General features: G+C 47.0%; 1 protein-coding gene across 1 annotated transcript in view; it reads right to left on the bottom strand.

Annotated features, from left to right (window-relative positions):
• ZZEF1 (zinc finger ZZ-type and EF-hand domain containing 1) overlaps positions 1-13,334 on the bottom strand; it is a 1,627,273-nt gene that overhangs the window by 1,298,222 nt on the left and 315,717 nt on the right. The window contains exons 12-13 of the mRNA XM_078679684.1: positions 10,610-10,721; positions 8,937-9,152 (exon numbers count right to left, since the gene is read on the bottom strand). Coding sequence (XP_078535810.1) covers positions 8,937-9,152; positions 10,610-10,721 — 328 coding nt within the window. The remainder of the gene's footprint in view (positions 1-8,936; positions 9,153-10,609; positions 10,722-13,334) is intronic.

Raw genomic sequence — 13,334 nt, 5'->3', positions numbered from 1 at the left:
AAAGCAGTCTTTAGGGTAAGAAGTCCGAGAGGACAGTTATGAAGTGGCTAAAAGGGAGCGCACATAAGGTAAGTAAGAACCAACTTCAAGTTCCACTGAGGCATTACAAATGAAACCGGAGGAAAAAGATGAGTAATGCCCTTAGGAAAGCGATTTACAAAAGGGGACTTGAAAACAGAAGGCTGATAAGAAATCCTAAGAAAGGCTGAAATGGCCGAGAGGTAGCCCTTAACCCCTTCAGTGCTAATGACAAGGGTAACTCGTCATGGAGTTTCCATTGATTTCAATGGAAAGTCAATGGAACCCCTCGCACACCCCTTAGCAGCCAAGTGGTTAAGAGTGCCAAGAGCAGAGCCCTGCTGGGCCAAAGAAAGAAGGAACAAGAGAACCTCAGAGAGAGGGGCAGAAATGGGATCCACAGCCTTTGCTTTGGGGGGCAGGTCAAACTATGTCAACTGCCGCCACTCAATCTCCATGCAAAGAGGTGGAGGCTGGACAGGTTCGGGTGGAGGACCGTCCCCTGCTGTTGCAACAGACGATCCTCCCGAAGAGGCAGTCTGATCGGAGGATCGATGGCCATGTGTAGCTGCTCGGGACACCAAACTCTTCGTGCCCAATCCGGAGCCACAAGAATGACTTGGGCCCAGTCGCACTTGATCTTCTTCAGCACTCTGGGCAGAAGTGGTATAAGCGGAAAGGCGTGTAGAAGACCTCCACTCCATTCCTGAGGAAAAGCGTGGCCTAGCGAGTGCCGCCTTGGAAATTCCAACGCACAGAATCGCTGACATTGCACGTTCTCATTGGTGGCAAATAGATCTAACCAAGGCTCTCCCCACAGTTGAAAGAGACCTTGCACCACCTCCGAGTGAAGACCCCATTCGTGATCCATCATGCACCTGCAGCTGAGTATGTCGGTCCTTGCGTTCAACAAATCTGCCAGGTGTTGAACCATCAGGCATATGCCCTCATGTTCCAGCCATGTCCATATGTCCAGAGGCGGAGGGCCTCTTGACTCAGGCTGGGGAAGGGAGAGGGATCTGCCGTTGACCCAAACCTGGTTCGTTAGCCACCACTGCAATTGTTGTGCAGTTCCCTCCAAGATGTGGACGCAATTGGACAGGTTTCCCCGATGCTGTGCCCACTGGAACTTCAGGTCCCAATGCAGAGCACGCGTATGCCATCTGGCAAGGTCCACCAGCAAGATGCAGGAGGCCATCAGGCCCAGTAGCCTAAGGGTCATCCTGACAGAAACCCCGGATAGAGGGTGAAAGATCGGAATCATAGCCTGAATATCCCATGCTCTCTGTTCGGGAGGATAGACCTGAAACTGTGTTGTGTCCAGAACCGATCCGATGAAGAGGAGCATCTGAGAGGGAGTCAGGTGTGACTTTGGCATGTTGATGAAGAACCCCATCGAATGCAGGAGGTCGGCCGTAGTCTGGAGGTGGGAGACGATAGCCTGGGGCGATCCCACCTTCAACAGCCAGTCGTCCAGATAGGGGAATACTGGAAACCCTGATCTGCGCAGATGAGCTGCGACCACCGCCATCACTTTCCTGAACATCCGAGGGGCGCTAGTAAGTCCAAAGGAGAGCACGGTAAACTGAAAGTGCTCATGGCCTTTCGTGAAGCGTAGGTAACGCCGGTGGGCTGGCAGGACGGGGATGTGAAAATAAGCGTCCTGCAAGTCCAACACTACCATCCAGTCTCCAGGGTCGATGGCAAACAGGACCTGAGCTAGCGTCAACGATTTGAACTTCTCCTTCCGGGGGAAGAGGTTGAGATTCCTAAGATCCAAAATAGGATGTAGGCCTTTGTCCTTCTTGGGCACCAGAAAGTAGTGGGAATACCACAACCTACTTCTGGGACAGGAACTTGCTCGATGGCTCCCTTGGCCAAGAGTGCCAAAACTTCCTGTTGGAGAAGGGCCAGATGATCCTCCGACATGCGAAGGTACTGAGGTGGCATTTATGGAGGGCTCGTCTCGAAGGGGCAGGAGTAGCCCCTTTGGACTATTTGCAAAACCCACCTGTAAGACGTGATGGTGCACCAGTGGGGGAGGTGATGGCGAATCCTGCCGCCCACTGGCGATTGGTGACCCTGAAAGGTCGGACTCGGAGGCTGCTGCAGAGGGAGCTGTGGTGGACTGCCCCGCCGCTGGCCCCCAGAACCACGATGATTCAGAAAAGGGGGTGGTGATGAACAGAGTGCCTGAATTAAGCAGACCACTCTTACCCAGTCCAAAGATCAGGGCTTGATCCATCACCGTTTTTTAGCTCACTGCACCATCCCAGCTCAGAACTTGGCTATATGCAAATTAGTCTGTTCCTGTCCCAGTGCATGATGGGAACAGGGCAAACCAAACTACCAAGCCAATTCTTATACTGGGAAGGAAACAAGCTTCCGGGGACCGGTTTCTGCCATTTCAGGCGTCGTCGGCCCGGCTTGCTTGAATCCTGATGGTGCAATGAGCAAGGGACCCACATCTGAGTATACCCTTCCACGCTTATGGTGGACAAAATGATTCAGAAAAGGGGGTGGTGATGAACAGCAGTGGTTCCCACGTCCCTGGCCGCGCAGGGGCTGAACAGCTTACCCTGGCATGTGGCTCTGGGTGAAACGTAACGGGGCACCCGTTCTGTAGCCACAAATGGGGGGGAAAGCAGACTGCGCAGGACGGGTGGTGGAGAGGCCCAAGGACCTAGAGCGTTGTCTGCCTTGTCGCGGAATAGGCGACGGCCATCAAAGGGCATGTCCATAAGAGTGGATTGGACATCCTCTGAAAAACCGGTCCACCTCAATCAGGTGTGGCGTCGAGGGGCTACTGATGTGGAAATCATCCTGCCTAGTGGAACGGCGGTATCCAAACACAGTGGATGGTAAACTTTGCTGCGTCTCTTCCTTCGGCAACTGTACGGTAGTGTACACCCGGGCCTCCTCCGGGCACTGGGGCAGCACTTGCACCACCATATCCCACATGGAGTGGGTGTAACAGCCCAACAGACATGCAGTGTTCACCTACCACAGTCCCAAGCTGGAGAAAGAAAACATCTTCCCAAGATGGTCCAGCTTTTTGAATTCCCTATCAGGTGGTGCGTTAGGCAATGCGCCTTTGGAGGTGGAGGCTTGACCCACCAATCTCTCACGGGTGGGGTGTTGGAATAGGAAATTGGAGTCGCCCAGGGCCGGTCGGTGGCGTCGGGTTATCATCCTATCCACAGGAGCCCCTGAGTTGGGCCTGGATCAGGTGCCCAAAAGGATGTCAGTGAGGGCTTCATTAAACGGTAGCAGAGGCTCCGATGAGCTCGCTGCTGGTTGAAGCACCTTCGTCAGGAGGTTAGTTCTGATTGCCACAGTGGGTAGCTTGAGGTGGAGATCCTCGGCCGCCCTACGCAACACCACAGCGTAAGACGCTCCCTCCTCTATAGCCACTGTAGGAAAAGACAACATGCTACGGTCTGGTGAGGTATCCAGACTACTGGCCTCTCCCAGTTCCTCCCTCCAGTCCAGTTTGTAGCCCAACTGGTCAGTTAAAGGGTCTCCAGACCCCTCCCAGTCCTCCTCACCTTCCTCTGGCTGCCAATCTGGTCTAAAAGAGCTAGGGTAGAACAAGGGCATAAAAGTACCCGTCGGCGCTGGATCCAGCGTCGGTCAGCGCCGGTCTGGCTCAGAGTCTACATCGCGATCGAGCCCGGGTTGACGTCGGCTGGGGACACAGCCGGAACCCGGCTGCGGACAGGGTGCCATTGGAAGCGGCACTGGTGTAGGGCTCATCAGGAAAACCGGCACCGATCCCGATCCAGGCCTGGATCCAAGGGTACCCTGCGGTGCTGGGGTCGAAGTCGCTGCCATTAAAGGCCCAGGGCCCCCAGCCGAGTCTGAGAGCCCAAAGGCGAGCCGGCAGAGTCTGGCTGCCCAAAGATGGCATGCATCGCTTTGTAAAACTGATGAAGCTGGGCAGGGGTTGCTCCAGGTCCCGGGAAGGGAGGGAAACTCTGAGTCGGGTTCCGAATACGGAGACGTGGGAGGGGCACCACCGCATCCCTTGTCGCGTCGGCCGACCGGCCGGGAGAAGTCAAAGAGCGACGATGGTTCTTAGACTTCTTTTTGTGCTTCGACATACCTTAGGAGTGCAAAGACTTGGAAGAAGACTATGAGAAAGTGAGTTTATGTTGCAGAAACCCCCACGTTTTGCCTGATACCTGATGCACTTTTCCTTGGTGTGCCCTGGGTCCCTGCCAATCAGGTACCCAATGCCTGTGTTCTTTCCCTAAAAACTGTACTAAAGCCTAAACCCAATTGGCATCTCTGGCCACATGTCAGCCTCTAGTAAATGGTACCCCAGGTACCCAGGGCATGGTGACGAGAGAAGACCCCTAAGGGCTGCAGCACTTATTGTGCCATCCTTAGGGGCCCTGTACCCTGACACACACTTTGCAGGCTGAGTGTCCTGGTGCAGATCTAAACAAAGAGTCGACATGGCACACATCTCTGTGTGCCATGCCCACAAACCCACTGCCCTGGCATACATCAGCCACCCCTCTAGCTGGGTGCCCTATGCCAGTGGTGTGGGCACAGGTGCATGAGCCCTGTGCCCCTACAGTACCCAGGGCCATTTCTGGGCACTGTAAGTGCAGTGATGCCATTAAGAGTATATGGTGCTAGGAGGTTGTCATTACAAACTCCACAGCACCATAATGGCTACACTGAAGACTGACAAGTATGATATCAAACTTCTCAGCACTTTAAACCCATACTGATGCCAGTGGGTGATTTCATGTAAAATGCACTACAGAGGGCATCTTAGAGAAGTCCCCTGAAACCTAACCTACAGTCCACGTCTCGTCTGAGAGGCTGCCTAGGCTGCCACACAGCAGACATGTTGCTGGACCCCTAGATGGAGAGCACCCGCTCTCCTGGGCCTGCAACATTGCACATCCTGGGGCGAGGTGCCAAACCTCCTCCCCCAGGATGAGCAGAGGAAGCTTCAAAGGCATTCCGCCTTTGAGACCACTTACTGTACTCAGCAACTGGCCCCCACCACTCTGGCAGGAAGACTGGCGGGAAACCCTACGTCAGGAAGGGGTGTGTGCCAGCCTGTGCCAACTCCACCCCTCAGTTGGGAGAGGCGAGGTGAAGCACGACCTCGGGCTCCGGCCATCTTGAAGATGGGGAGCCCTGCCCAATCATAGCTAGGCTCCTGTCCCCCTCCCACAGGAGAGGAGCAGGCTAGGGGGTGTACCCACTCCAGGACAGGGACCCATTGGTCCCTGCCCTTACCCTACCTGTAACGCCCCTAAATTTAGTATTTAGGGGCACCCTGAACCTTCCTTCTGGAGATCCAGATTACGAAACAAGAAAGAAGAACAAGGAACAAGAAGACCTGCCGTGCAGCTGCTAAAAAGAGGAAGACACCAACTGATTTAGCCCCAGCCCTACAGGCCTGTCGACCTTCGAACCTGCTCCTGCAAAACCTCGGCATCTCCAGTGGTCAGCAACCTCAAAAACCTGGGAGGACCGGACTGCCTTGTGACTCTGACTACCTGGGTCTCCCACGAGCAGTGGTACTGCTCAAAGCAAGTAACAAGCCTTGGAATCAGCCCGGAACGGCGAACCCTGCACACTCTGCACCAGCCAAGCCTGGCCTGTGCTGGAGTGAATCAAGACGCCGAGGGTGTCCCCCTGGCGATTCTGACACGGAATCCAGTGCCCAAGGACCCTCCTCGACAAACCCGACGACGCCTGCCTCAGGACAAAGGACCCCTCCAATCGCAACCAGCAGGGGGTAAGATTTCCGACCTGAAAAGACACCCCTGCACCCAGCGCCCCACAGCCCCCCTGTGCCCAACTCCTGGGTGCCTACCTATCCTCCAAGATCCCAACTTACCCCTCGAAGTGTTGGTCGCTCCAGAAGATCCTCTGTCCCGAGCCTGCAGCCTTTGTTCCCTTTTCAAGATCTCCATTGAATAACATTGAGCGCCCGACGGCTCAAAAGCACCCTGCACCCAGCCGCCCGAGTGCCTCTGGCAGTGCAACCTTTGTCCTATCCTACTTCCCATTTGCCCTGAGTATGTGACCCGGAGCCCAGCTCCCACAGCCGGGTGGCCCGCTAGCCAGCAGCCACCAACCGAAGGCCCCCTGCCTTTCATTGGATAACCTTGGGCCTAACTACCTCTGCACCCGGCTGCCCCTGTGCCGCTGAGGGTGTACCAACTGTGCCTATACGACCCTAGTAGACCCCTGAGTCTATGCCCAGAACCTTAAATCCACCAGTCGAGTACTCACCTGAAAGGCCATAACTCACTTTCCTTCCATAGGCTGACATTGACTGGTTTTCACTGAAATTTCTTCTAAGTGTGGAGTTTTGAAACTTTACAATATTCATCTAAAAGCAGCCAAATAACGAATTCCGAAATACTCACCACCTGTGATCAGGAGAGAAGCCAGTACTGTACCTTCTAGCCCAGTACTGACCCGCAAAAGTAATCTTAACTGTACTTACCAGTAACTTGAACTTTCTTCCATAGGAAACCATTGACTGTTTTTCTCTGAAATTTCTTCTAAGTGTCGATTTTTGCAAACTAGAAATATTCCTTAAAAATTGTACTAAATACTAAAACGTAATTACTTACCTGTCTTAGGTAGAGGTCCCAGTGCTGAACCAAAAGTAACGAGAACCTACTTTACCTGTGACTTGAATTTCCTTCCATAGGATAACTTTGCTAGTTTTTCACTGAAAAGTTTCTAAGTGTCAACTTTGAAAATACATTTATATTCTTTAAAAAGCACAACTGTAACCAATACACTTTTACTTAACTGTTTACAGCTTAGGTTCCGGGACTGAATCCAGGATCCAGTCCTGTGGTTAGAAAAGTAATCCTTAAAGTAATCAACTGCATTTACGTAGAAAAACCCATTGAGCTCAATGTTAAATTTTGTTTAGAATTGTGTTGCCTCTTGCAACCACTGTAGCTTTTGAACTTACAAAGTCTATTGCCTTTCTGCAAAGTAATTACCTAAAGTCTCTCATATTGAGAAAAGAATATTTTGATACCCGTTTGTTCTAAAATAAAACAATTATATATTTTAATATAAAGACAATTGGCCTAGAGTTCAGTTCTTGAGTGTGTGAAACTATTTGCTGACTGAGTGTGTACAACAAATGCTTTACACTGTCCTCTAATACTGCCTTACTGCTCGACCAAGCTACCACTTTAGAGAGTAAGGTTATATCTGACATTAGCCTCTGTTATACCTCTGGAGACTGGGGACTCTATGTACACTCTACCTTACTTTGGTCCATTATATATAGAGCCCCTTTCTTACAGTGGCTCCACACCCGGTCCCTCTACCTCCCACGCGACCGGGACCTTGAACGGAGCGGAGCCGACAGCCAGGCCTCAAGAAGCTTTCGGGACTGCTCACTCAAATACTTCGGATTCATGGTCCGGCGGTCGGAGCACAACTTGGGATCATGGTCGCGCTCCAGGCAAAACAGGCACACACGGTGCGGATCCGTCACCGACATCAGTCGACTACAGGTACCGCAAGCCTTGAAACCGGGCATCCATTGTGCACCAGGAGTCGATATACTCCGCAAAAGCAGTGTTGACAAAAGTCGAGAGAAAGTCAGTCAAAAAGTGACTGGAGGAACCGCTCTCACCGGATCTGAGCTGGCTGGCGTGAAAAAAGAAAGAACTGACATCAGTGCAGGAGGGCGGCGTCTAAGTAGCTGCCGCAACACCATCCTGGGGTCCACCACGCCAACGGCGAACGCGGAGCCGACCGAAGCCACCTTTCAACGTGCAGGGGTACTGCTGACGCAAAAATTCTGCGGGTCCAGGCTGATGCCTGGGGGTATTTCTAAGGTAAGGAATCTAGAACTAACTGTTTCTTTCAGATTGTGCTGTACATATCTAAATTCATTTTGATCTTCTACTGAGTTCTTTATATAATGTTTTCATTGTATTAAAAAAATAGAGGTACAAATAATGCAGCCTCTGCATCCGCATTATTTGTTCCGAATAAGAGAGATTAATCCGCATTATTTGTTCCGAATAAGAGAGATTAATTTCTATCAGTAAAATATTGGTAAACATAATCTAATATTCATATGTAAAGAAGAACTCATAAGGAATAATTGATGTTTGCAGTTAGCGAACAATGAACCCAGACAACCTACCTAGAAATAGAAAGACAAAAGAACTGCTTCCATCTCCTTTAAACAGACGATATCACTGGAGTCAACTAGGAAATAAGAACTGCTTAGGCAGGTGTGTGGCACATACACAGGCAACTGAAAATTACAATTTTCACACAAGGCTCAACAACCTTAGTCAGTCCTCTGATGAGAAGTCATTCATATTTTTGCACTTTTTTTGTCACCAAAATTTCATGTGCTGAACATCCTTTTGCAGGATTAATCTAAACATACACTCAAGTAGTTTGATGAGCTAAACAAGTGTAACTGTTTTGAACAATTCTCAGGATATCAATTTTATACACCATGGCTTACAACTCTATGTTAATGGAGAGTGAACAGTGCAAATACTACTTACTAACCGGTTACAAACCTAAGCACAGTGAAAGGTTTCCTACATTAGAAAGCTCAAGAGTTCGCTTTATTCAGGACCTAAACAAAGATTTATCTCAAACCCGTTCTAAAACCTCCACACACCATCCTTTCAATGATTATGTTTACACAGTATTCATTTGTTTTTAGTATGACATGAACTCTAGTATTAGCATAAAATATTTTTAAAAAGGCATGCCACATGTGAATGATAACTTCAGGCGACCTAGATGAAGCAATGGCACTGATCATGGAGCTACCTAACTACAAATACCATCTTCTGAACTTGTCATTAAGCAATAGAACATATTTGTTTAAACTCATAATAGTAAATAACAAGTTGACATTTATTAAGTGGAATTACCATATCTAGTGCTAGTTGCTGAATGAACTGCAGAGTTTTCAGGAGTAATGTCATTCCACAAAAGGGGTCATCTCTCATCTGGGCACACCTCAAACACTGCGTGATTGTGTTCTTCTCGCCAGAAACTGTTTGAAGATAGCCAGAAGCAGTCAGACCTTGGACTCCAAGACGTTCAGCTGTATCTTCTCGTGTGCACAAAAACTTCACCATCAAATACTGTGAAGATATTGGTTGTCAATTTAATGACTGACTTGTAAAACAATACATTAAATATGTAGGTTCCATTTTCTAAAACTCAATTCTTACAAGGCTAAACCTCAAAGTTAGGTAAACTGATTAACTTGTACCAAAATATACTGAGACAACGTGGAAAGCTAAATAAATGAGAAATTGATGTAGGGTCAAAACATCTGTAAAGTATATGAAGCTATAGAATTGCACACCTGAATTTAAAATAGAAAAAAATTGACTAATCAAAATGAAAGATACCAAAGTAAATACTTAATTATAATGTACAACATTCTGTAACCAGTAAGTTTTAACCTAGATGCTTAATATCTGCTGACTATAGTAGTGTCCCAGGACAAAAAATAATGCATGTTGCTTACTGATACCCACATAAAATGCAGTGCTTTTGAAAGTAGGGCTTTATCATTTTTAACATTTATGAAGACATATAAAAATTATATTTTGTCACTAGTCCGAGATAAAAAATGAACTTCACGCTGGACAAAGAATCATTCCACAACGGACATTAACGTGCAAAATCATTTATTTGCTCAAAGTAGTATTCCAGTTGTGAAAAGTGTGCACAGATTTCAAGTATCATAGAAGGAAAGGCAGATTTACTGATATGCGAGACCTCCGTATTTCTAGGATACTGCACAAATGGAATTGCAGTCCATGTATCATTCTCAGTAAATCAATTTGTTTTCATTCATTGCCTCAAAGTTTAATGTCAAACAGACGCTTAGGGTATTGTCTTCTGTGGGTGACCAGCCGAAACCCTTAACTTACCCCACATAAAGTCAGTATGATACTGCTGTAGATTTTAGCCTGAATTACATTCAAGTGACAAGCGAGCTAATTTGAAGGTAATAAATTACTTATGATACATAACAATAGAGTGGAGGCACACAATAGTGGCTGTATGAGAGGAATGGGCTCTTGCACAACCAGGAAATGCACGTGTTGACACTGGTACAATATGGTGATACATGAAAGTGTCTAATGCCCTACTGATTGCTTAGACATTGTAAAACTTGTAGAAATAGCACCAATGTAAAAACATTACATGGTCGCCTTAAACAGACTATTAGCACTTAAGTGTCTTGTTTGTATGAAAAATATTTGGAAAGACAAATAGACAAATTGTCTTATTCCTTATGTGTTACTGAGGTCATTGTCATACTACAAGGCTGCAGTGTTCTAATGGTTTTTGCCAACTCAAGTAACCTTAATTTAATTGTTGAACCAATTAATTGACTGGCACAGATTCACAGGTAAAATAACTTGGGAGCACACCAGCATATAGGAAAGACAGATAAGTGATTTAACATTTCAAATAGCTTCAAAGAGTAGTAATACTATGTATGGAAATCCCATTCATGTTATTATAAATCCTCAAACACTCATCCATTATTGGAATTGCTAGCTGCTAACTATTACTTTACCTTTGCAAACCTGCAGTGTTGCATTTTAAATTCGACTTCATCCCATTCATCCTCCAACTCAAACCATCCCACAGGTTCATCCTCTGTTAGATCTGCAGACTTTGTGCCTGTCCTGTAGATATATAAAAAAAGATATATCCGCTTAAAGAGTTTCATCGAAACATGGACACCCACCACATATTTCAGCATTTCATAGGATAAAAGGTGTAGCACATTTGGATGGGACCCCCCCCCCCCCCCCCCCAAGTATGGCATTTTGGGATGAGTCCCACACGCTTCCAAGTCCATGGTTTCTAAGCTAGATGAACCTGCACTGTGGTCCATATAGGAGAGGGAACTGGCCAGAAGATAATTAAGTGTGCCATGCTTGTGTAGAACTGACAAGACTCCCTCTGTGATCACAAGACTATGACAGCAAGACAATATTTGCTGCAGGGAGAGACATTAGATGTAAATGATTCAGGCATGCTATACAGGTTGTGCCATAGTCCATATATGACAGTTCTTCAGTAAATGCATGAACAAGTGTTTCCCATAAACATTATTACAAGGCTCCTCGGCAAGAGGAGTGAAGCAAGCCAAAACATAGGCATACTGTTGCTCAAACCCAAATCTAATACCTCAGGAGTACAGATTATTACAGAGTGCGTCTGAAGTGTTGAACAATCAGTCTCAAAACGATAACCGGAGGTGGGGTAACTAAAATGAAATCATGAAGTAAAAAATCTCAACATTTCAAACATGCATGGCAGAAGCAGTTCCATGTAAATTAGGTTATTTGTAGAAAGAGACCAAGGCATTTGTCAATGTTTTTATTCATGAGTTCTACTTCTCAGCAATTGCACGGCAGTCCTCATCAAGCTCTCTCACTCGAGGACCAAGACAATACTCATAGCTCCGGAGTGGGCACATCAATGGTGGTTCACAGACCTCCTTAAACGGTCCATCCATCCACATCTCATGCTGCCATGCAGGACAGATCTTCTGACAAATTCAGAGGCCACTTGGTACACCCCAACCTCTCCTGTTTGAGTTTGGCAGCATGGCTCCTGAGCTAGTACAGTACAGACACTTGAACCTGACGCAAGACTGCATGGAGATCCTCAGAGAAGCAGAGCGATATTCCACATGTTCTGCTTATGCCCTCAAATGAAAGAGATTCTGCTTATGGTGTTCATCTAAGAATGAGGACCCTACCTCGTGCCAGGAAGATGTCATCCTTCCATACTTGCTCCATTTGGCGCAATCTGGCTTGCAATGTTCTTCCTTTAAGGTTCACCTGGCAGCTCTTACTGCCTACATAAAATGTCCTTCACAAACTTCCTTTTTTAGAATCCATGCCATGAAAAAGATTTTTCCTACCATTAGACGTTGTCCCCTTTAATGCGATTCTCTCACGCCCTATGCAGGAGCCCTTCAAACCCATGCATAATGCTTCTCTTCAGCACCTGTTGTGGAAGACAGCTTTCCTTGTAGCATTCACATCAGTCTGCAGGGTTAGTGAAATCCAAGTTCTCTGCTCTCATGAGCCATAGACCGTATTTCAGGCATCAAAAGTAGTCATGAGGACTCATCCGTAATTCCTCCCTAAGGTGGTTTCTATGTTAACCAAACAATCTCTTTGCCTACATTTATTCAGCCTCCTTCTCACTCCAGCGGAACGATCCCTCCAATCCCTGCATGTTAGACGGGTTCTCAAATTCTATCTCGACAAAATAAAATACGGCGATCAGACTAATTGTTTATCAACGATGGTTCCCTCCATACAGGCTTAGCCACCTCTAAGTAAACCATTTCCCAATAGATTGTTTCATGCATCTTACTCGGTTATCAAAAGGCTAACAAACCTCTCTTGGCTAGAGCTAAAGCACATTCTGCCAGGGGGAAGCAGCTACTGCTGCTTGGCTCTGCAATATTCTTATTCCAGAGATTTTAAATACGGCGACCTGGAAATCAGTTCATACATTCACTTGACACTACTGCCTAGACTCTGATGTTAGTTCAGATAATCAAGTAGGTCAGGCTATCCTAAGAAACCTATTTGCTGATTTTAGTTTTCCCATAATCCTCTGTCTCCTCCACCGCACTGTGTGGGGGTGGGCTTGATAATCTATTTAGTGCTTGTGACTATATATGAAAATTCCCTACGAGAGAATGAGCAGTTTCAGACCTATAACTCCAGTACTCTCGTAGGGAAATTTCAATAAATCATAGGCAACCCTCCCGCCTCCCCGGTGGATTAGACAGGGCTGGCTAGTCAATCTACATACATTTCACATTGACTTCAAAAAGAAATGAAGCAACTGCAACCAGCTGTGCATGATGGGATACTGGTGGTCTATGGCTTCTTAAAGGCACAGGCTTTATTTTAGAGCCATGTAATGGCAGCCTTTGAGGCTACTCTGTCCTGCTCTCATTCATCTCTATGATGAAAAAGGGTTTTGGGAAGGAGATTCATTCTGTGTGTAAAACATTTCAAATGCCTCAAATGTAATGTACTGGCACCTTTTTCATTTCATGATGAAGACTTTGGCCAGTGTATCATATGTACTTAGGCTGCATTATTTGTCTCTCTGTAGCTTAAGTGTCTTTACAGGCCTTACTGGAGAAAGGTGAAGAATATCCACTTAAGAAGATATATCAAAAAGAAGTGCCCTTTAGGCGGTACTAATCAGTGCTTATGACTATACATGGAAATCCCAAAAAAACACAATTGAATGAGGGT

Source organism: Lissotriton helveticus, chromosome 3_1 (assembly GCF_964261635.1).
Source record: "Lissotriton helveticus chromosome 3_1, aLisHel1.1, whole genome shotgun sequence".
NCBI lineage: Eukaryota > Metazoa > Chordata > Amphibia > Caudata > Salamandridae > Lissotriton > Lissotriton helveticus.
This window is presented reverse-complemented; position numbering and strand designations above follow the sequence as displayed.